Here is a 25,713-nt window from a genome sequence, read left to right as displayed (position 1 = left end):
ATTCTAAAATATCTCTTGCACTTATCTCTATCCTTCCTTCCCTTCTTTTTTTGTTTTAATTTTTATTTATTATTAGCATATTCATTCTTACAAATCGTGATATGTCTTTATGCCCTTTGCCTGACCTATCACTTCCCAAATCCCCTCCCTCCCTCTGCTTCCTTCCCTTCTGCTACTACCCAAGGTCAGGTTTGCAGTATCTTGTGACTATAATAATACCGTCTCCTAAATGATCCCTTGCTTATCTTCAACCACACCTTCACCTGGCTACCAAAATTGTTTTTCTAAAATGTAAATATTTAAATGTTGCTTCTCTACTCAAAACTGTCAATGGCTCCTCATTTGATAAAGTCTAAACTCCATACATGACACTGAGCCTAGAATGGGAAATGAAATAAAATTGTCTTTATTTGAAGATGAGATAATGGTCTACATAGAAAATCCAAGAGAATCTACACACAAACTAACACAACTAAGAAGTGAGTTCAGCAAGGTTTTTAAGTATAAGATAACCATAAGAAAAATCTGTATCATACCTGAATATCAAATAACTAATTAGAAAATATAAATATACTATAAGACACATAGAAAGAAATTAACGAAAGATGTACAAGAGTTTTTACACAAAAATTAAAGGGCATTTTTAAAAGACATGAAAGAAGATCTGAATAAATTATTTTCATGAATGAAAAGACGTACTATTATAGAGATGTCAATTCTCCCCAAAGTAATACATAATCAATTAAAATCCCAACAGATTTTTTTTTATGTGGCTCTAAATAGGTTGATCCTAGAGAATAAAACATCTGAAGAGTAAAATACTAGGAATAGCCCAAATAACTCAGAAGAACAACAAAGTGGGAAGTGGGGTGGAAGTGGGGGTCTTTCTTACTCTTCCAGAGATAAAGTCTCAGCGATAAAGCTGTAAAAGTGAAGGCAGTGTGGAATGACACAGGAACGGCTGGAACCGATGAAACAGGGTGGACAGGGATATGACAAAAGCATGACTAATCAGTGAGCATAAGCTGCAGTGTTCAAATGACAGCACTAAGACCACTGGCATCCACAGATAAAAAAAACAAAACTGAACCCTTGTCTCACACTGAACATTAAAATTCCAAATGGAATGATGACCTAAATGTGGTAGGAAAACATTAAAGCTTTATGAAGAAAATATAGGAGAATATCATGACATCAGGGTAGAAAAGACTTTCTTTTTTTCTTTCTTTTTTTGGTGGCTGGCCTGTACGGGGATCCAAACCCTTGAGAAAAGACTTTCTTAAACTCAAACATAATATTGACAAATTTAAATTTAGTTACACTAATCTACAACTTCCTTTTGACAAAAAGACACCACAAAATCAACAGATAAGCCAAAGTCTAAAAGTAGATCCCTGTACTGAATACAATTAGCATAGGATTAATATCCAGACTTTATAAAGAACTTCTATAAATCAATAAGAAAAATAATCCAATAGAGAAATAGGCAAAGGATAGAAATAGGCAATTTAGACAGAAAATCTGAATTATCAATAAAAATATATATAGATGATTGACTACTAGTAATCAGAAAAATTCAAACAATGAGATACCATTTTACATCCATCAGAGTGGGCAGAAAAATTTAAGTATAACAATACCAAGGATAAACAAGGATGTGGAAAAACAAGTACTCTCACAAACTACTAGTGCAGGACTAAACCGGCCCAACTACTTCGGAGAGCAACTTAATTGCTCTAGTAAAGTTGAAGATCTGCACACACTGCAACCCAGCAATTTCATCCCTAGGTATGTACTCAGCCTAGAGGAACTCTCACACGTGTACACAGGAGGACATGAGCATAGATAAGTCACTTCACCTCATTATTGTTTATAAAAGCAAAAAACTGGGAACGACCCAAATGTCCGTCAAGAAGAACTGAGAAAATAAACTAAGGTATATTCACACAAGGGAAACCTATACAACATTTAAATTAACACATCAAAATTCATGTATCAATATGAACAACAAGTGGGGGAAGTAAACTACAGAATGATGCATACTGTAAGATATCATTTACATAAAACTACTTTATATGGCTTATGGATAGATATATAAGCAGTAAAAATATAGAAATAGAAGAGGTCCGTGATATAATAACAATAATAACCTCTAATGACGGAGGGAGGGGAATGGCATGTGGAGAAACACATTTTAAAAAGGGACTTCAAGTGTATCTGCCGCATTTTATTTCTAAAAAAAAATTTCTATACAAAGCAAAAATGTTAAAATTTGTTATATCTGAGTCATAGATACACTGTGTTTGTATTTGCATTCCTTTCTGTATGTTTAAAATATTTCATAATCAAAGAAATAATCCATTCAGACTACTTTAACAGCAGCAGTAAGTAAGGGTAAGATTTCCCTGCATCACTTCTTTCATCTGACACTTTTCAAAGCTATATAAGTTACACAACAAGGAAACATAAATCAGAACAGAAGAATGTTAAGACTGAATCCTCAGTCTGTAATTTATTTATTAACTCCCAAGTGTACGTACATCAAAGCAGCTCTGACCTCTAGGTCCTGACACCTTTTCAGTTATGATTTGCATAAATCAGCATGCAAATGCAGTGCAAATTTCAGGAGCAGCTGAGCTGAGGACACTGCCGGTGGTGGGGAGGGAGCCACCAACCTTAATGGCTGACAAGTTATACTAATGCAATCAACCACTGCAAGAACATCTCAGAGGCCACTAAAAAACTGTACTAGCCAACAATTATGTAAATCACAAGATAACTGATCAAATCAGCTCAAGCATATATCACAAATGAAGAGGGCACAGAGGTTTTTCACCCAAGTGGCTACCTATGACATTTTTTTTAGGGGTGGGGTGGGGAAGAGAGTTTAGGAAATCAGGATCAAAGAATTAATAGAGCGATATATAAAACAGAAACAGAAAAAAGTAGCCTTCTGGAGTCCAGGTCATAATGATAAGAAACAACAACAAAAATTAAAGTAACATGGTTACCTCCTCCTTCCCCATGAGCAAGTAGTTAAACTTGCAAAGTCGTTAACTATAACCACACATGGATTTGTAACAAAGATAGTAACGATGATCATCATCCCTCATATTTTGTACAACACTTTTTCTGTTTATAATTCACATTTACCACCTCATCTGAGCTGCACCATGACACACCACAGAGCAGACAGGACAGGATTACTACAGTTTTTCAGGAGAGGAAGTAACAGTGAAGTGTTTTACTGAAGGTCACAGGGAGAGTCAGTGGCACAGCCAAGCCTTCTGACGTTTGGTCCAGGGCAAGGCCTGTTCATTCTGCCCAGTCAGGGACTATGGAACTGTTCCACATAAATACCTTTTCCAGAGAAATGAAACTTACTTCTTTAGGACCACACAAAACTCATTTTAAAATGGCCACCAAAGGTTTGTTTTCTTAGTTAAATATGCCTAAAAAAATCTAGCCTCGGGCCGGCCCAGTGGCACACTGGAGAGTGTTCGGATCCCATGTGGAGACCGGTTCCTGCTCACTGGCTGAGCGCGGTGCGGGCGCGACACCGAGGGTTGCAATCCCGTTACCGGTCAGTAAAAAAAGACAAAAAGGAAAAAAAAAAAAAAATCTAGCCTTTTCTTATTTATGTGGGGCTATTACTATGAACCAAAAACAACACCTTACATTTTTATAGCATTTAGCAATTATCTAGTTTGCTACTTAGAACAAAGTCAGTCAAATAGAAGGACTATTATCCCCATTTTACAGATGAAAAAATTAAGGTTCAAAGAGATTACATCAACCCAGGATCACAAACTAGCAAAGCTGGGCCTAGAATCTAGGTCTTCTTGGTCCAAATTTTCCCCATTTGTCTTCTGGCTTTCCTACATTGGTTCCTATAATGAGTTTTAGATCAGCAGGTTTTCCACCTTCTTGCTGAAGCTGGTCCTCATTTTTCATTAGCCGGTTGATGGGCACCTCTAATCCTCTTACTCATTTAGGAAACGCATCTCTGTGTGCAGGCCTATAATGTTCTCTGCATTTCCTCCAGAGTATCAAAAGTGAGCTCCCCAGCACCCAGAACTCAAGTATTTTAGTCCGTTTTATGTTGCTAAACAGAAATACCTGAGACTGGGTAATTTATAAAGAAAAGAGGTTTATTTGGCTTACGATTCTGGGACAGTTGCATCTGGCACGGGCCTCAGGCTGCTACTACTCATGGCAGAAAAGTGGCAGGCAGCTCTTTTCACTGCTGTGCAAGCCACTAACCTCTCTCGCTTAAGGTTAACTGTACTAGGTCTTCTTGCTTCTACTCCAGGCTCCCCACAGTTTATTTTTCACATGGAATCCAGAGTGAGCGATTCTGGGACAGCTGCATCTGGCATGGGCATCAATTTTCTGCTTTAGTCCATTTTGTATTGCTATAACAGAAATACCTGAGACTGGGTAATTTATAAAGAAGACAGGTTTATTTGGCTTACGATTCTGGGACAGGGGCATCTGGCACGGGCCTCAGGCTGCTTCTACTCATGGCAGAAAAGTGGCAGGCAGCTGGCAGGTACAAGCAGATCACATGGCCAGAGAGGAAGCAAGAGAGAGGAGAGAAGGTGCCAGGGTTTTTTAAGCAACAAGCTCTCGCGGGAACTAATACAGCAAGAACTCACTCATTAATCCCCCCTCCCCCAGGGAGAGCATTAATCCATTCATGAAGGATCTGCCCCCATGACTCAATCAGTTTCCGACACTGCCCCATTGGAGATCAAATTTCCACATGAGTTTTGGAGAGGACAACACGTCCAAACTCCATCAAGTTACTGTGATTTGCTGCTCGGAAGTGTTTTCTTATTCAATTACACTTCTTCACAGAGTTTCTCAACTAATCCTTAAGTGCCTAACCATGTGCCAGACACTGGCTAGTCACGAAGGACATAAAGACACACGTGACACTCATCCTCAAGGGAAAGTGCGGCAAAGGCAGACTTCTGATTAAAAGGAAGATACTATATTAGTTCTACCTACCTACCAATGGAAGGGGAGAAAATATTCCATTATAGTGAACAAATATCAAATAGTAATTGAGTAATTAGGTTTTGTTACTGTGATATTGTGATACAATAATAAATACACATTTGGTCTCTGCCCCAGTTCCTGGCACATAGCTCCTAAAACCCTTGTACTTCCTCAATTAATAGTGGTGCTAGGTACATCTAATATTTGGTTTTTAACTCCGGTTCCTGACACAGAGCCCCTAATTTCTCTGAATTTCCTGGGTGATAGGAGCATCTTTTGTTCTAATGAGGTGCTTCTTGGTGCGCTCCTGGATAGGAGCTGGTCACCAGAAAGACTAAGCCATCACTACAAGTTTGGAACTTTCAGCCCCACCCTCCATTCTCCAGAGAGCAAAGAAGGGCTAAAAATGGAGTTAATAATCAATCATGTCTAAGTGATAAAGTCTCCATAAAAATCTCTGAACTCTGGGGTGCAGAGAGCTTCCAGGTTACACAATACATGGAGGCTTCCAGAGGGTGGCTCCTGGAGAGGACATGGAAGCTCCTAGCCCCTTCCCACATACCTTGCCTTATACATCTCTTCCATCTGGCTGTTCATCTGTATGCTTTGTAACACCCTTTATATAAATGGGTAAGCATAAGTAAAGTGTTTGCCTGAGTTATGTGAGACATCCTAGCAAACCCCAGGAAGAGGTCATGGAACCCCAATTTACAGCCAGTCAGTCAGAAGCACAGATTACAAGCTGGGACTTGCAATTGGTGTCTGAAGTAGGGGCAGCCTTATGGGACTGAACCCTTAACTTGTGGGATCTGACTCCAACTCTAGGTAGACAGTGGCAGAATTGAACTGAATTACGGGACACTCAGTACCTGCTGGAGAACTGCTTGGTGTGGTGGAGAAATGCCCACACATCTAGGGTCAGAAGTTAAGTACCGAGAGTGCTGAGTGAGAGCAGGAAAAACAGTAGGTTTTTCCCGTCCTTTACAGTTACTCTCATGTTAGAGGTGCAGCACTAAGCTATTAAGGTTCTACAGAATAGTGGCAGGTTGAGAAATAAATTAACTGAAGAGCAGACTGATATATTAACTTGCAAGTCAATAGAGGGAAAAAACAACAAAACTTTGATTAATATAGTAAATTACAACAAAGAAAAAAAACCTTTGGCAAACAAAAAAACATAAAATAAGGTAGAAAGAAGTTCAAATATGTCATTAATTTCAGTAAATGTAAGTAAGTCGATTAAATATAGAACTCTACAAAAGGGTTAAAAACACCAACAATAAACTGTTTACAACAGACATTCTTAAAATAACACATCAAAGAAAGACTGAGCATAAAGGAATGGAAAATTTTGTTCCAGGCAAATGCCAAATAAGTTAAGTATATGAAGCAATATTAATATCGGATAGAACAGAACCCCGTGTAAATGACCTGAGAAGAGATAGAGATGTTTAATAATAACAACATACAAAATCCACCAAAAAAGATTTAACAGTTAAAAACTTTTCTGCATCTAAACAACACAACTTCCAAATATACAAAGAAAAATTTAACAGTAGTGCAACGAGAAATTAAGAAAGTCTCAATATCACAAGAGATTTTAACATATCTTTGTATCAGTCACCTACAGGTCAAGTAAACAAAAACAAAACTACTTAAAAAAAGAAATTTAAAAAAAAAGATTGGAAAGGAGGAAATAAACCAATGGTTCTTCACAGATGATATGATTATATACATAGCAAAACAAAAATAATCTACATAAATTATTAGAAATAAATGAACTTAGTCAGCAAGGTTGCTGGATACAAGATCAAGACACAAAAATCAACTGTATGTCTATGTATCAGCAATAAGCATTAGAAATTAAATTTTTTAAAAGATACCATTTACAAGAGCATTGAAAATATCAATACCAAGGAATAAATCTAATAAAAGATGAACAAATCCATACACACACAAATATATATACATTCATCACCACATAATGTTTCAGTCAGTGACAAACCATATATATGACAGTGGTCCCACAAGACTAGGATGGAAGTTGAAAAATTCCTATCACCTACTGACACTGTAGTTGTTTTAACATCTACCACAACACATTACTCACATGTTTGTAGTGATGCCAGTGTAAACAAACCTACTGCAAAATACATCGAGGAGAGTGCCTAGCTTACCCACACAGTGACCCTCCCAAAGGTAGCACAGACCTTTAAGAAAGAAAACCAAGCATTTGACACAACATGTCTGAACCCAAGTGAGAGGGTTGTTGTCTACTTTAGAATTCTTGCATTTTTAAATGATTTCCATCCATCTCCATAGCAAAATATTAGTTAATAACAGCTAACACTCACTGAGTGCCAGACACAATCCCCACCTATAATTTAATTTTCACAACTTTGTGGGAGTGGTATTATTCTAATCCCCACTTAACAGATAAGGAAAATGAGGCACAGAGAGACTTAGTAATATAATTAGATGGCCCACACTTATGTAAATATTGGCCAGTATAGATAATAGGAAAATCCACTACTGTTCCCTTTCATAATGCACTTATGCAGGATGACAAAATTGCCTAACAACAAATTTCTCAGAATGTATCACTGTCATTAAGCAACAAAAAGTGTATATATAAATTACCAAGAGTATTTAAAGACAACCTAAATAAGGGCTGGTTGCTCAGCTCAGTTGGTTAGAGCATGATACTGATAACACCAAGGTCAAGGGTTTACACCTCCATACCAGGCAGCCGCCAAAAAATAAAAAACAAAGACAACCTAAATAAACGGACAGATATACCCTGCTTGTGGATTGGGAAACTCAATATTGTAAAGATACTGATTCCCCATCAAAATTCCAATATAAACATTGTTGTTTGGTTTTTTGGAGTCAGGGGTTGGGGGAGGAGGTTTGGTAGAAATCAACAAACTTTGACTCTAAAATTCCTATGGAAATACCAAGGGTCAAGATTAATCAAGACACTCTGGAGAAAGAACAAGTGGGAAAAGCTGTTCTACTGGATATCAAGACTTAGAATAATTAAAGACAGTGTAACATCAGTATAAGGACCAATAATTAGAACAAGGGAAGAGAACAAAAGGCCCAGAAACTGACCCACACATATGTGGACACTTGATTTATGATGAAAGTGCTGTGTCAACTGGATATCCAAAACAAAACCCTTTTAGGAAGTAACATAGGAAAACGTCCTCTTAACCTTGGCACAGGGAAAAGCTTCTTTGACAGGATACAAAAACAACGACAACAGAAAAAAACAAACCATGCAGGAAAAATTGATTAATTGATCTACAGTGAAATTAAGAATTCTGTTCACCAAAAGATACCACCGAGACATTTAAAAGCAAGGTATATCTTATTTCTAAGATATTTATAACACATATAACTGAGAAAGGGTCTATATACAGACTGTTCTTACAAAAACATTCCTACAAATTAATAAAAAAAGAGAGAGAGAGAGAAAGGAAGGAGGAGAAAAAGAGAGTGAAGGAGAGATGAGAGAGAGAGGAGGGAGGAAGGAATGGTAAGAGACTTGAACTGGCACCTCACAAAAGACATCTAAATGGACTATAATTATAAGAAAAAATGCTCATACCATTAGTCATCCAGAAAAATGTAAATTAAAACCATAGTGATAGCCTAACACCAACCAAGTGACTAAAATATTAAAAACTAATAATAACAACTGCTGGTAAGGATGCGTAGCAACTGTTCTCATACACTGTTGGTAGGAATATAAAGTGATAAAACTACTTTGGAAAAAAACCTTTATCTATTACAGTTGAACAAACATAGACTCTATGACCTAACAGTTAATACTCTTTGAAACACACCCAACCAAAAATACATGCACATATGTACCACGAGACATACATAAGAACAATCATAGTGGTTTTCTTTATCATCACCCAAGACTGGAAATAACTCAATGATTAAAACGATAGAATAGATAAATTGTGAAAAAAATTTGTGATATATTCATACAACTATACAGCAATGAACATTAATAAATCACAGCTACATGAAAAGAGGATATGAATCTCACAGTGTTAAGTTAAAGTAGCCAGTCTCAAAAAATATCTACTATGTAATTCCAGTTCTATAAAGTTCCAAATCAGGCAAAACCAAAGGAAGCATCAAATATAAGAATAATAATAATGATTTGGGGGAGAAGAAGGGGATAAAGGCTGGAAAGGGAGGGTACAAGGAGAATTTCTTAATCGTTGATAATGTTCTATTTCTTGATTTAGATAGTAGTTATGTAAATGTTTTTGTTTTCTGGTAATTAGTTGAGGTGTGAGTTTATATTTTGTACACTTTTCTATCTTAAATAGAAGATAGAAAAGTGTACAAAATATAAACTATGTTCTACTTCAATTAAAAAAGGAAAACTTGGGCCGGCTTGGTGGCACACTGGAGAAGTGCGCCACTTGGGAGCGCGGCAGTGCTCCTGCCAAGGGTTCGGATCCCATGTGGAGACTGGTTCCCGCTCACTGGCTGAGCACGGTGCGGATGCAACATCGAGGGTTGTGATCCCGTTGCCGGTCCCCGGTACGGGCGCGACACAGAGGGTTGCGATCCCGTTACCGGTCAGTAAAAAAGACAAAAAGGAAAACTAGTTTATTGGATTTGTCCATACTAATTTATACATGATCTCATCTATCTGGAAAACTACAAAAGAATTAACTAACAAAATTCCATATTTCATCAAGTCTAAAACATCAGTAGTAAGACACATCATTACTTTACACATCAATAGAAATTTTAAAGTGCTGTTCAAAATGTTTAAAATTTTTAAATGTTAACAATCATTTGTAAGATATCATCAATTGAGAATGCACCCCATTGTCAGAAATGTTCAAATGTGTACTTCAGAACTAACAAAATATATCATAGCAAATAAGGGATTTCAGCACAGTGTGCCAATATAAAAGCACTGTACAAATTCATCAGCTTAACTTTAAGCAGCAATAGCCCATTTCATAATGTAATGAAAAAGAAGATCCCACTTGCAATAGCAATATAAACTAGAAATAAACCTAACAAGAAATTTATAAAACCTGTACGCAGAAAATTATAAAATTCGACTGAAAGAATGAAAAAAGGGCATGAATAAGTGGATGGAAAGTACCCATATTGTAAAGATGTCATTTCTCCAATTAATCTGTAAACTCAATGTAATACGAATCAAAATCCCAATAGCATTTTTCTTTTTTTTTTTTTTTTTTATCTTTTTTCGTGACCGGCAACGGATCGCAACCCTCAGTGTCGCGCCCGTACCGGACCGGGACCGGCAACGGAATCACAACCCTCGGTGTTGCACCCGCCCCTCGCTCAGCCAGTGAGCAGCCGGTCTGTACGTGGGATCCAAACCCTCGGCGGGAGCGCCGCCATGCTCTCAAGCGGCGCACTATAGCAGTGCGCCACCGGGCCGGCCCCTCCAATAGCATTTTTCATGGAACTTGAAAGCTCATTCTAAATTCCTCAGGAAGATAAGTAATGACCATCAGCAAAATTTTGGAAAAGAATAATAAAGAGAAGAGAGCCGCCTTATCAAATATTAAAATATGTAAGGAAGATTTATGAACTTGCCTATGAAATTAAAATTTTCTGTATCAGACAGACATCATGAACAAATTTCAAAGATAAATGACTAAGTAGGAGGAAATATTTGCAATATATGTAATCTGAAAAAGGATTAAAAACTAGAATGCATAGAGAACTTCTTTACATCTATAAGCAAAAGGCCTACAACCCAGCAGGAAGATGGATAAAGGATATGAACAGGCAAATCACAGAAGAGGAAAACAAATGTGGCTAAGGAACACATGAAAGAAATGATAACCCTCGCAAGGAATCAATGAAATGTAATATAAAACAACAATATACTATTTTCCACTGAGAGACTGGAAAAGTTTTTTAATTTTATTACATAAAGTACTTGGCTAGGATATGGGAAATATATACTGATGTCACTGCTAGTCAAACATAATTGTATGCCCACTTTTAAGGAGCAAGTTGGCAGTATGTTTAAATGCATATACCATATAACTCAACAATTCCACTTCCTGGAATAACAAGAATTTATTTATTACCTATGTGAAAAAATACATATATGACAAATGCAAATATGTATGTGTGTGTATATCTATCACTAAAATATAATAAGCGAACTAAAAAAAAAAAAGTTGGGTTTGAACTTCCAGCTCTATAGTTTACTTTGGTAGTGTCCTGCTATGACACAGGAAAAGGAAATTTTACTTTCTTCACCCTCCTCTGGAAGAATACTCCCATCTGCAGCCTCAGGAAGCACGCTGGTTGCTACTTACTAATCCTAGTTTAAGTGCATCTGTCATGGACTAGGTTGTAAATCATGACTTTCCCCTCAGTGCAGTTACTATTACAGCCCAGATAATCTCAAAGAATAAAATGTCTCACAATACACACTTTAAGACACACACATACCAGCAAGAAGTTTCTTCACCACTGAAGATCGACCTGTTTCCTGTGGAAATGTCTCCTTTGCTACGAAGGGTCTCCTCTCATTCTTTGGCGACGTACTTGGCCGTCTCTCTAAGGTCCTTTGACTACCAATAGGAAATCTGCTCTGAATTTCACTGAAACATTTCTTCACCTTTTTTGGTGACAGTTTCTTTTCTAGGAGACATTCCAAAGCCTGCCATGAAACGGTCAATTATTCTCTTAGGTTATCTCACAAAAGTATGACTTTTAATCACAAAACTGAAAATAAGGACTCCAGAGAAATGTGTTATTAAATGGCTATCTCTAAAGGTTAACAAAATGTTGTTTAACTTAATTTTAAAACTTTATTATTCAGGACATCTCACTAATTAATAAAAATAATTTCTATATGTTCTTTTACATGTTCAGCTCAATAAAACCAGTAGCAAAGAGATAATAACTATGACTACTTTTAAAGGCATCCAAATCCTAAAATTAAGAATCATCATTTTAGAAATTAACTACTATCTGCAGACTATAATCCTATATGCTTTAAAAGCACTTTAATTATCAACAAAAACCTTATAAATTCAAGTAGTATTTTAAGTAGACGCACATACTATACTTAACATACATTTTCATAAACTAAAAGAAAACTCCGCAGGTCCAGTGGCTTTGATCACTTGTCTCCTACAGTAATGGTAGGAGATCTGTGTCCCCCACTTTCTAAAAAAGCCATATCCTCTAATAAGGCATACCCACCCACTCATTACTGGGCAGTGAGGGCCTAGTCTTCACCTGGTCAGTAGAAATTAAGGACAACTGAGCACAGCCAAGGAGATTTAGTTCAGTTTAGATATGGTAATAAGAAGATAATAAGCTGTGAAATGGTATAGTACATCAAAAAGAAAGATAATAAATTTCTAGCACTACTGGATATTTTCAAAAATAAAGGAGATAAACATTATTTTTAAGAAAGATTATGTTAAAGGTAGTCTTGACCAAAATTTAGGAGAGGGATAGATACTCTGAGATCCTTCCTAGGATTATGAAGATACGTCCTCTAAATGAAATCACTATGGCCATTAAATGTTTCTTAAAGGGGCCGGCCCGGTGGCGCACTGGATAGTGTGCCGCTTGGGAAGCGCGGCGGCGCTCCCGCCCGAGGGTTCGGATCCCACATACAGACCGGTTCTCGTCCCGCTCGCTGGCTGAGCGAGGCGCAGGAGCAACACCGAGGCTTGCAATCCCGTTGCCAGTCCCCGGTCCGGTACGGGGGCAACACTGAGGGTTGCGATCCGTTGCCGGACATGGAAAAAAGACAAAAGACAAAAAAAAAAAAAAATGTTTCTTAAAGATAAATTTTAAAAGCATCACATGATTTGATATGCTGCCTAAAGTTCTAAGGTCCTGCATTTGACAATGACTTTCCTGACATCCCCGAGGCTCTCCCAAGCTGGGATGATGGGGGGCCAAGGGCCTTGGTCACACTCCCCCGACACCTACAGCCAGCCCAGTGATGACCACCAAACAGCAGCAAGAAGGGCCCCGGGTTTTCCAGCTGGGGTACTGGAGGGGAAGGGTTTCTGCCACATGCCCCTGACATCTGCACCCAGCCTAGCAATGAGCCAGCCACCACTGGAAGCCCCCCAGTCTCCCCTGTGGGAATGAGGGGGGTGCCACAGCCCTGAATCCTACCCCTCCTTCTTCCTCCTTCTTCCATCACATTTCCTTCCCCTTTCCCCTCTCCCACTCCCTCCCAACTGCTCTGCAACAACATCCTAGAATGTAAAAAATGTTAATAAAATAAAATTAAAATTAAAGTAAAAATTAAAAAAAAAAAAAATAATAACATTCCTAACACGAATCACAAACATACTTGCTGGATAATGAAACTGTAAAGGTAGAAGGGGCCTTAAAGACCACCAAGGGTTAATGAATGGTAGAACTGACATGTCACTTAGTCCAGAATTCTCCTCACTACAACACCTTTGCTCTACAGCTAACAGCTTACTATGCCACACTAACATAAAGGCATTTGTGGATGAATATGTATGGCATAGCATAAATAACACTGGCATGGGAGTCAAAGAATAGGAATTTGATTTCCAGTTCAAAAGAGAAATAATTGTGTCATCTCTCTAACCTTTGCTTTTTTTTTTTAAATCTTAATCTATTAAATAGTAGTAATATAACCAATCACAATTATGTGGGAGCACTGGCAAACTCAGAAAACTATAAAATCAAGGGTACATTAGTATGGTTGCCTTTGTCACCAGTGAGAACTAAGATCACTATCCACTCCTGAGTAGTACATGCCAGCTGTGATTTCCAGAAGTCTCTAGTTGTATCACAAGATTTGAGGCTCTTCTTCCATATATCTTTAAAAATGCTCCTTCTTTTCTAAAATCCATCTAGATTAAACACTGAAATTCTAATCCAAACACTAATCTGCTTTACTTTTTTCCTTTTCTTTTTTTTTTTTTTTGTCTTTTGTCTTTTTCCGTGTCCGGCAACGGATCGCAACCCTCAGTGTTGCCCCCGTACCGGACCGGGGACCGGCAACGGGATTGCAACCCTCGGGGTCGCTCCCGCACCTCGCTCAGCCAGTGAGCGGGAACCAGTCTGTATGTGGGATCCGAACCCTCAGGCGGGAGCGCCGCCGCGCTTCCCAAGCAGCGCACTTATCCAGTGCGCCACCGGGCCGGCCCCTACTTTTTTCCTTTTCTATGCTAATAAATTCTTTATTAAATGACAAGGCTAGGAAATAGAACATTCTGTTTAATTAATGCAACTGGCTTAAGCCGTTATATGTTTTACACTCAAGTCACCAATTCTCAAAGAAGTAAAATACAATAATATAGACTAGACTGTAAAAACAACAAAATTAAAATGAAGTACTCCTTCTGCCCTCTGCAAAGCTTTAATTTACTAGGTAGCAGCTTTGGCTTGTATTCTCCATAAATCCTAACGAAACTAGGTGACAGTATTACTTCTCTGCTTACAAACAATACACTTTTAACAAAAATTGGAGTCAATTTCATACCTCAATTTGTTGCAGGATATCTATAACCACTTCAGGGACAGAAGGATCGGCATCCAGCTTGGCAGAACAAAGTGAAAGCTGGCGAATAAGACTGCCCAGTTCCCTACACCGAGCAGGAACTGGGTGCTCCCCTCGGTCAGTAAACTGAGTGACAAACATCTGTAAGGCCCGAATGGCTCCTCGATGGGCAGCTGCCAGCCTAGACATTGCCCATGACTGGCAAGAAACAAGACGTGAGAAGTTATTTCAATATCCAGAATTTCCTAACATTAACCCAAACTTTAAGAATATTTATACTCACCATCTATTTTATTTCTACATAAAGTGCTTCCTACTGTGAAAACTTTTTCATAGTAAAGGGAATTGTACAAAGTTTTCTAATGACAAACAGTCTTTTCCTTCCCATTCTGTTTCTTATATCAGCAGCAACAACAAAAATCTGTTTTCAGAACCTGTTCCTTGTAAGGCAACCCCACATTCAGAGCATTTAAGGTGCTCACTCACTTACTAACAGGTTCCTACAAGCACTGAAAGTATTAGTGCAGAGAACTCACACAAAACTAACAAAACACTGGAAAATGCAGTTTATAAATAAGTATTAATCATAATTTAATTGCACCATACCTTTTTAGTGTGTTTAATTTTATGTGGACTCAATTTATCCAATTCTTCCTGGATTTCTTTTACCTGTTTTGTAAAAGGGGAGAAATGGAAACTTCGTACCTTTCCACTGATCTTTTTTGTAGAAAAGGATACATCTTGTCTTGACCAAATATAACCATATTAATTCAAGTCACTCGAAAATGAGAAAAGGCTCTTCATTCATGCACTCAAAAAATAGTTATTGGTTTCCAGTTCAAGATAGTGTTCACCTTCCACCCCTTGGTCCCCAATGTAATAGGAATTTAACATGAAGGAGCGAAGGTGGAGGTGACTTTGGAAAGGCAGGGGGGCCAGATCATGAAGTCTTAAGTGCCAGGCTAAAGAATTTGGCTTTCATTTTCTAAGTTACAGAGAGCCACTGAAGTCTTTTCAGCAGAGGTCTGACATGGTAGATTCATGTTTTGGAACAATTTCTATAGCAGCAGTGTAGAATAAGGACTGAAATAGAGCCCAAAAAGAATACAGAACAAAATTTAACTCAGGCATTTTCTTTTAAATGAAAATTTACAGTTTTTGGTTCAAGCAATAAGGCCAACATGTGACTTCAGTGACCAGAAATGAGTTAAAGGCTTTTCAATGTATAAAGCATTAAAGTTAAAACATTTTTTAAAAATCCACAGCAACATAAAGAATGTAAACGCCTATTTATCAGCCATTAAATGTGTCCTGAAAGACACTGAACACAGTCGTCATTCTTTATCTTTTAAGAGAATAATCAAATTATTTACTAGGACATTATAAACATGAGACAGAGGGGAAAATAACAAGGCCCCTTTCCTCTAAGACTAGCTCTTACTTGGGGACCAGGGGTTTTAGGGTAACACCCACCTGACATCATATGTGAAAATACATGCTGTATAATGTATAAGGATTTTTTCAGGGGAAAGAAATGACTTTTAGTAGATTCTCAAGAATCTATGACTTCAAAGAGTCAAGAACCACTCTTTAAAGAGTTTAGCTACACACACAAAATATACACACACTCATAAAGGCAGATGTCAAGAATTATTATTTGACCATGTGTTCAGGAAATTTAGCCTCACAAATCCATTAGAATTCACGTAGGACACTTTGATGCTAATCTTTAAGAGACAAAAGGAAAACTGAAATTATCAAAAAAAGCAATATACAAGGGTGACTGCCCCCCTTCCCCCTGGGCTTTCCAGACCTGCTGCTGGAGAACGTAGAACATTCGGGCACAACGAACACCTTGCTCCTGTCTCCTGATACGGACTCGCCGTTCTTCATCTGGATCCAAAGCTTCTTCTAGACTATCTGAAAATATTTTTTTCCCCAAAAGTGGATTACAAACCATACATAAAAACTTATAAAAAACTTCAACTATTTAAAGAGATAATAAAACTAGAGATCTTCAATTTTATTAAGAAAAAATTAAGCAAGCATAAGACAATTTCATTTTTCATCAACCAAGAAACTAGAAAAGGGCCTGTGTACTGACGCAGAGATGAAAAGGACATGAAGACATTAACTTGACCAAGCTCCCTTTCATGCCAGAATTCCCTGAACCAAATCCCACTGGACAGCTATTTCACTGTGCAGCATCTCTTACTATTTTAAAATTCTCTATATTAAGCCAAAATCTGTTATGCTTTCTAATTTTTCAAAAACTCTATATTGGCCTATTTTTATGTTTAGCAAGATTATTTTCATACTTTCTTATCTTGAACCCCAAAGAGAAATCCCTCCTCTAATAGCAAGTGCTAAAATTATTGGAACGTCAAAAGTCTTCATCAATTTGTCAGGAAGCCAACCCTCGTACACACTGTTGCTGCATATTTTCAAGATTAGTTTAAAGAAACTGTTTCTGGAACATTGCCTGAGGGATTCCTTTCAGTCTGTGGTTTTCAAATGTTTATACAAACAAATTCTAACACAAAACTTCAATATGCAAGTCAGATAAAAAAATATTTTATTAGTACAAGAGTATTTTATAAGCTCAAATTTTTAATATTTACTGATTAAGAAGTTAATTTTGAAGACAGCAAAAATTTGAAGTCAGAAGTTGTACATACAGATGCGGTCTCATAGGAGTACAGAAACCAAATTATTTCTATCTTTTGTTTGGGCTGCACAGTAGGGAGAAAATCCGGATCACATACTGCAGATGATTCTGATACAACCATTTTACAGAGCAGCACTTGGGAAGCACAAATGGGTACTTCAGGGCTACTGAAAGGGTGGTGTGCAGCTAAGAGCCATCACAAATCATTATTAATCCACCATAAGGTAACTGCAGAAATTGAAAGTGTGGATTTACACAGTTTTATAGCAATTTCACATTGTAATAACATTTTTATTATAGTTTACAAAGTATTGACTTGTGACCAACTGAGAATGTAAATAAATAAAACAACCCAGTCTTTCCCACAAGAGTTGAAAAGCTCTGCTCTAAAGGTCCTCCTGCATTATACCAGATCACTAGAGCAGTGGGCCTCGTGGCTTCGTCCCCCTGGTAACATGGTTTCTCCCCAAAGTATATGGTGAGGTCATGCCACAGACTGACATTGAGGAAGTTTATGAGGAACGAGCCACAACATTTCTGTTATTTTTATGTCAGAATGTATTTGAATTGTTCATGATTACACAACATACTCTTTAAGAAGACTCACAGGAGAAATTTCCATCTGGCCTCAGTAGGTGGAACATTGTTTTCCTTCCACAATTGTTTTTTCCGTTTTAAGACTTTGTAAATTTTGCAAATGATCACAGTTCCCTCTTTAGCTGGCTTCTAGGAAGCTCAGAAATAAATTAATAACCCATCCCTAGTAAATCTTCTTTGTCCTTTCCTTTTTTCCTATGCCATAATATCCTCATTTACTATTTTTGTTTTATCTTGCTCCATCACCAGCATTTTTTTAAGGTACCTTGAATTCTTTATGTAACATGCATATATGTACATATGCATATATTAAATTTAAAATGCAAAAGACAATGCCAGACTACATACCATCCTAGCACAACAGTTTCTTTTGATGCTCAACTCTGTGTATTACAGTCTGAAAGATGAGCTTGATCCCCTACTTGTTAGCTATAGTAACCCCAAATCCTCCACAGGAAGCAATCCTCTATTCCCCAGGGAAATGCAAGGACCCCAAGAACACTGAAGAATTGTAGAAAACAGTATATGATTATACTCCTTCCTTTCTACCCTGAGGTCAGACATTTTGCACATATATTCACAATTTCCCTTGTCACAGATGTGTATTCATCTAAACACAACCAAAGTTACAACTAATTTAATCTAAAATATACATATACTATGTTCTTTGTTTGAGCAAAGTAAAAATAATTTTGCCAGAAGGACTTCAGAATAAGGAAGGAAAACATAGAATAATTCGCACTCAGGTGCCAGAAGATGTAAGGTTCAGACAGCAGGCACATCAACTCCTAGGTTGGGCCCTCAGTCAGTACACATACAGAGTGCAGCCCACAGTGAAGGAGCTCTTTCACATGCCTCTGCTGGAAAGAGAGGCTAGGGCAGGGCTTACTCTTCAGAGAAAGACAACTCTGGTCAAACCATAAGCCCAACTCTCTTGTCATGAGTGCTCACACTGTAGTGAACCAATCCATAGGAGGGAATGTGGTAGGAGAGATGATAGGGATGGTGGTCCTCAAAGAATGCATCTGAACCACCCTGCATTCATGGTATCTCATCAAAATGAAGAATCTAATTTTTCTCACCTTTTTTAGTTACCTCTTCAATTTTGTGGATACAACTGCTCAATTCTTTCTGAAGTCGCTGAACTTCCAGCAGGCTTTTAGGTTCACATAAGTTTTTGCGGTTACCTATCCTGGGCCGTGGCTGAAGTCCTGAATCACGGGTGGGTGATGAATTTGGCACAGTAAGATCTGACTGTCCCGGATGAGATGTGTACAGGTATACCTTGGCACCAGAGCTGGAAATGTCTACTTTGGATGGATGGTGGCTGCACTGACAGACTTCTTGACTCTCTGATTCCCTCCTTTCCACCCTATGGTCAGAAGTTTTATGCTTAGTATGTCCATAGTTCTGAGTGCTTCGGGGCTCACTTCTGAGATGATGTTCTTTTATGTGGTCTTCAAATTGTCTTCGTTTCACATCTCTCTTGGCTAGGTGGACAGCATAGCTAAGTCTCTCTTCTGATATGACAGAAAATGAAACAGAACTGCTTAGGTCAGGACCGACTCTAAAATCTGAATCTTTACAATGGTATGATTCATTGTATGAGTGCTTCAGTTTTTCAATTCTAATTCCATGTGGGCAAGAATATCGGATTGCCAAGTTGCTTGAATGTGTAGGAACATTCCTATTAAACTGCAGCTGGTTCTTTAAAAAGTAAATAAAAGCAAGCACACATTAGAAAAATGACACACTGCATAGCTGGCATATGTCTATAACCAAGTTTCTAAAATTTCACCCACAAAATTATTAGTGCTGCGAGGTATTTTTCTGTTGTACTGATGGAATCAGTCACTCTCATTCACCCTTGAGTTCATCACATATACCTGGTTCTATCCTACTGTCACCCAGTCCCACAGTATTATCCTTCTGTTTACTAATATCATACTTGGATCCTCCTCTGAAAGTCAACCCAGAAAGCTTCAAACAGCAACCAGTAAGTTCTTCAACTCCTCAGTTATGGACTTCCATCCCGTTTCAAAATGTCAGGCTCCAGCAAGTGATCAATATAACCCATTAGAGCTTTCCTAAAAATTGCTCCACAGATGTTTACACAGCCACAACAGACCTAAGCCATTTGACAATATTTTTTCAGGTCTTCCCAAGATTTTTCATACAGTGGTTGGATACATCTTTTATCCTGTACCTAAGCACATCTTGCTCTAAACAGTCCGCTTTTGTCAGTTTTCCTCATAACAGATACAAGTTTCATTTTGTTTTGCACTTAAACATAAGCACGTTTCCATATTTCTTCAGTTTTTATTATTTTTCACAGTTGCATTTACAAAATCCAATGAATGGCTTTTTCATATCTAACCTAACAATAACCTTATTATTAAACATTAGATTGTTCCAGTTTTTCCACTAGTAGAAATATTACTTCAATTAATATCTCCATGCATTTAGTTTTTTTCTGTTTTTAAATTATTTTCTTAGGATAAATAATCTCGAAATTATTATGTCAAAGGAAACAAATAATGTTATGGCTTTAAATATGTATCCTCCTTGAAGCTTCCTGAATGGACCTGTCAAAGACAGGTAAATGCTTACAAATTCAAAGAACCCAGTCCTGTGATGCCTTTATCCTGGAGATGGCCACCCAAATCTTACAGTCATTGTATTTATATAATCACATGCAGAGTCAATTTTAAATAACTCATTATGATAAAACTTCAGGAACATATTTTGGAAAAAGAAATGTGTTTTAAAAAAAACCTCACTGGAAAGAAAAAAAGAGTTACCATCGGAAAGGTACACAGACTGATGAACAGTACTTGATGAAACTTATAGCCTTAATTGTAGGAAATCTCTCCCCCCCAAATAAAAAATAACCTAAAATACCTCAGGGATTTAATATAAACACTAGAAAAAAAATATAGGTGAATTCCACTTTAATCTGGGTATAAGAAAAGGCTTTCTAACTATATGTGACTCAAAATCCAATATGCGATAAAAGAGTGAAATGTTTGACCACACTAAAATTTTAGAAAATGTTTTTAATTCTTCCTGGCAAAAACACCATAAACAAAGTCAAAAAAAGAATGAAAAACAGGAAAAAAAATATTTGCAAATAGAAAGAGCTCCTATATATATAAAGAAATCTTAAAAACTGAGGTGAAAAAAAGATTAAAACAACAGAAAATGGGAAAAACACATGACCAGACAATTTACAAAAAAAGATATAAACATGGCCCCTAAACATATTAAAAGATGTTCAATCTCATAAAAACACAAATTGAAAATATACTGAAATAACATTTCTCACTTAATGGATTAGCAAAAATTAAAAGGTGTCACAATACTGCTGTTGGTGAGGCTGTGGGAAAACAGGCACCATCACAGAGTGCTGGTAGGAAGGCAAATTAGCACAACTCTAATGGAATTTGGGGAATATCTAACAAAATCACATATGCATTTACATCTTGACCTAGCACTCTCACTTCTAGGAATCTTTACCCAACAGATACACCCTCAACAATACACATGCACAGGGTTACCCATTGCTGAATTGTTTGTAATTGCAAATTACTGGAATCAACCTAAATGCCTATGTAGGAGAGTGGCTGAGCAAACTGTGGTACATCCACACAATGGAGTGTTATGAAGACGTAAAAAAAGAATAAGTTGTCATCCCTATGACAACTCTCTAAACACAGTATTCAGCAAAAATAGCAAAGTACAAAAAGTGTATCTGATACTACTCTTCATGGAAGAAAAAAGAGGACATGAGAAAATAGAATGTACAGTGACATCACCACGATGGCGGAATAGAAGATCTTGGCCTAGCTCCCCCAACACCAACAGATCAATTTACAACTATTAAAACACAAAAATTGCCACCCTCTAATCACTGGAATGTGCGGGAAGAGGAAGGAGACCTACTGAGTCCATGAAGGCATGGAAAGCCATGGCAAGCGGGAAAAGGAATTACCCCAATCAGTGCCAGCCCCAGCTGCTCACAGAGCAACTATCAGCACATGGAGCAGCTACCTGAAGACAGCAAAAACACAGTAGCACCCTTTGCATGAAGCTACTTGGAGCCTGCAGGAGAGAAGGGTGCTGTGACTGCTGGCAAAAAACAAACAAACAAACAAAACGCACTTGAGTGCACCATCCCATTACTTGCAAGCTTCCCCTGCGCCCACGTAGGAGGGAGGGGCCACAGCCAGTGGGAGAAAGGATTCACCCAGAGGTCAGTGAGTCTTCATTGGGGACTCATGCAAGACCTGCTCCACAAGGAAATGTCTGCAGTGCCGGGGCAGGGGTGGGGGTTGGGGCTGATCCACCATGGGTACATCAAGGAGCAGCACAGGCAGCTGATCTGCCTTCCAACTGGCATGAGTGCCACACATGGAGCCCAGTGAGTGTGATAGAACTGTTGAGGGCAGTTTGCAGGAAAGACAGTCCAGCCCAGAATTTCCACACAGCCCAGTTGCATTCGTGGTGACCCCACATAACCCAAAAGTGACTAAACAGAAAACATTTAAAATCCATTCTGCACAGAAAGTTTTTCCCAGTCTGAGAAAGTAGGCAGTAATTTAGCTCAGGCACAGAGTTCAAATTCTAGTCCCCACAAGAAGTTTCCCCCAATCCAGGAATTAGCCATAGGAGAGCAAATTACTTCCAGTTCAGTTTTTAAGTGGCAGATATTGCTATTAATCCACCATAGAACAGACAAAAACCACAGACCAGAGACACAGTTCTGACATTGAGCAGGAAAGGTCTAACACCATCAAAGAACACCTGTACAGCCTGAAAGAGGTAGTCATCTCTTCAAATGCTCAGGCAGCAACATAAAAACACAAAGATCAAGAAAGAACAGAGAAATATGACACCACCAAAGGAAACTAACAAAGCACCAGCAATTGATCCAGAAGAACAGCAGATTTAAGAAATGTCTAACAGTGGGCCGGCCTGGTGGCGCACTGCTACAGTGCGCCGCTTAGGAGCACGGTGGCGCTCCCGCCGAGGGTTCGGATCCCACATACAGACCAGTTCCTGCTCACTGGCTGAGCGAGGTGTGGGAGCAACACCGAGGGTTGCGATCCCGTTGCCGGTCCCAGTCCGGTACGGGCGCGACACTGAGGGTTGCGATCCGTTGCCGGACATGAAAAAAGACAAAAAGGAAAAAAAAAAAAGAAATGTCTAACAGAGAATTCAGAATAATTCTCTTAAAGATGTTCAGGGAGTCATAAGAAAACACAAATAAAAAATTAAATGATATTTGGAAGACAATCCAGGAGCAGAACAAGAAACCTGACAAAGAAATAGAATCAATGTTTTAAAAAAATAGACATTCTAGAAATAAAGACCATGTTATCGGAATTGAAAAACTCAATAGAAACCTCCTACAGAAGACTTAATCAAACAAAGGAAAGAATCAAGGAGCTCGAAGACAGAACACATAATATTATCAAATCAGAGAAGCAAAAAAGGAAAAAGAATGAGAAAAGATGAAACAGAACTGCAACAATGATGAGACTCCTTCAAGCGAAATAATCACATAATTGGCATACCCAAAGGAGACAAGAAAGGGAGACCCAGAATTTATATTTAAGTTACCAACATCTTCAAAGATTTTTTTAAAAAAAGAAAGGAAAAGAAATTGTATTTAAGGAAATAATGGCTGAAAATTTCCCAAGCATGTAGAAAGATGACAGCATTCAGGTATAAGAAGCACAGAGGTCAACAATCAAATTCAAAGCAAACAGGAACACCCCAATTCACACTGTAATCAAATTATCAAAAACCAAAGACAAAGAATACTGAAAGCAGCAACAGAAAAGAAACACATAACATTCAATGGAGCCCCAATATGGCTTTCAGTGGATTTCTGAGTAGAAACCCTACAGACCAGGAGAGAGTGGGATGATATATTCAAAATGCTGAGGGAAGAAGACTGTCATCCAAGAATTCTGTACCCAGCAAAACTAACCCTCAAATATGAAGAAGAAATAAAGTAATTCCCAGACAAACAAATGCTAAGGGAATTCATCAATCCTAGACCTGCATTACAAGAAATGCTAAAGGGAGTTCTTCAAATTGAAAGAAGACAACGCTAAAGTGTAACAAGAGAACATCTGAAGGTACAAGACTCATTAGTAAACTAAGTATACAGACAATCTCAGAATACTCCCATGTTGAAAGGGTAGTGAGAAAATATATACACATCTGATCATTTGTGCAAAAAGAAAGAGACAAGAAAAATCAGAGACTAATGAGATTAGTTATCTACAGGGCATAGTTGGGAATTGGGTGGAAAGGATAGAGGGAATGGGTTAGCACATAACACTTCCCCAAATATACCTCCGAATTGCATTTTTGTGTATGTATATTTGGAAACATGTTAATGTTTCATATATACATGAGAGACAGGAAGAAGGGAAAGAAGGAAGAAAGAAATGAATGAATAAAGAGAGGGAAAAGAAGGAAGAAAATAAATAAAATCCATAAGGATAAAGGAAAAACCTGAAAATGAATACTTAAAGAAACCAATGAACCAAACTGAATTTCTCAAATGAATAATATAACCACACTAAAAAGTGAAGGTGAAAAAAAATAACCCATGTAACTTTTGAATACTGCATTTGGACTAAAGACAGGCTAAAGACTGGGCTGGCCCGGTGGCGCACTGCTACAGTGCGCCGCTTGGGAAGCGCGACGGCGCTCCCGCCGAGGGTTCGGATCCCACATACAGACCGGTTCCCGCTCACTGGCTGAGCGAGGTGCAGGGAGCAACACCAAGGGTTACAATCCCGTTGCCGGTCCCGGGCCAGTACAGGCGCGACACTGAGGGTTGCGATCCGTTGCCGGTCATGAAAAAAGACAAAAAGGAAAAAAAAAAAAAAAAAAAAGGACAGGCTAAAGACAAAAATATTCTAAACAAATACTAAACTTTGTAGGCTTCTGTTCTTGCAGAGGCACGGATTATGATTCTGAAGCTACATTTTGTACATTCCAGGATTGAGCAAATAAGCAAATACACTGTGGATATTGGGAGCCAGGTTCTGCACTGCTGGACAAGGGAGTTACAAATATGGAGGGTTAGTTTGGAATTGGAGATATCTGTGTGAACTCATGGATTTTAATACCGAACGACAGGAAGACAGACAGATATACAGAAAGAAAGAGAGGCAAGAAAGAAAAGAAATAAACAGAAAGGAGACAGAGATGGAGAGAAGCAGGGAGAGAGAAATATAGATGTCTGTGAATGTAGTAAGAACGTGTGTATGCATGTGTATATGCACACAAGAGTATACGCTGTTTTCCAGTTCTGCCCTCTGAGAGGGCCTAGAAACAATGACACTCCAGTATCAATAAGTATTATCTATTCCCAGATATTCATTTCTAAGTTCCATTCTCTACTGAAGGCTTCATGGATAAATGGCTGATTCCAATGGCTGGAACAGGAAAAAAACAAGCTGAGCCCGGAGTACCTTTTATACCATAAACTGGTCAAAGATTGATGGAACCATGTTAAAGGGACACTTGGGCCAGCTTGAAGTGGCTCTTACTGGTCAAGTCAGAGACCATTTAAACATCAAAATAAATCTTGGCACATCAAAATAAATAATGATTATAAAGTATTATAACCTACTAAATAAAGTAAAAATCTAAGAGTCTGCACTGACTCTAAATAAATAGGAAGAGAAGGGAAAGTTCTTTCTCACAGAAAAGCCAATTAATAAATGTAGAAGGGTGAAATTAGAAATCACCATTTGCCAGCTATCATAAGATAAAATTAATTCAGGTAAGAATCATCAATGAATGCTAAAACTAGTAGGTGAAAGTTTGAGGAGTAAAAAGATATCATCTCGGGGCCGGCCCGGTGGCGCCACTT

The 25,713-nt window shown here is 38.1% G+C and overlaps 1 protein-coding gene across 3 annotated transcripts in view; it reads right to left on the bottom strand.

Moving 5' to 3' along the window:
- The window catches only part of KIAA0753 (KIAA0753 ortholog), a 68,288-nt gene that overhangs the window by 34,134 nt on the left and 8,441 nt on the right, over nucleotides 1–25,713 (bottom strand). For all 3 annotated transcript variants that reach the window (XM_008581113.1, XM_008581115.1, XM_008581114.1), the window contains exons 3-7: nucleotides 18,896–19,520; nucleotides 16,362–16,468; nucleotides 15,155–15,217; nucleotides 14,531–14,746; nucleotides 11,488–11,698 (exon numbers count right to left, since the gene is read on the bottom strand). In XM_008581113.1, the coding sequence (XP_008579335.1) occupies nucleotides 11,488–11,698; nucleotides 14,531–14,746; nucleotides 15,155–15,217; nucleotides 16,362–16,468; nucleotides 18,896–19,520 (1,222 nt within the window). The remainder of the gene's footprint in view (nucleotides 1–11,487; nucleotides 11,699–14,530; nucleotides 14,747–15,154; nucleotides 15,218–16,361; nucleotides 16,469–18,895; nucleotides 19,521–25,713) is intronic.

Source organism: Galeopterus variegatus, unplaced genomic scaffold, assembly GCF_000696425.1.
Source record: "Galeopterus variegatus unplaced genomic scaffold, G_variegatus-3.0.2 Scaffold2269, whole genome shotgun sequence".
NCBI classification, from domain to species: Eukaryota; Metazoa; Chordata; class Mammalia; order Dermoptera; family Cynocephalidae; genus Galeopterus; species Galeopterus variegatus.
The sequence above is the reverse complement of the archived record's forward strand: the minus strand, read 5'-3'. Positions and strand labels throughout refer to the sequence as shown.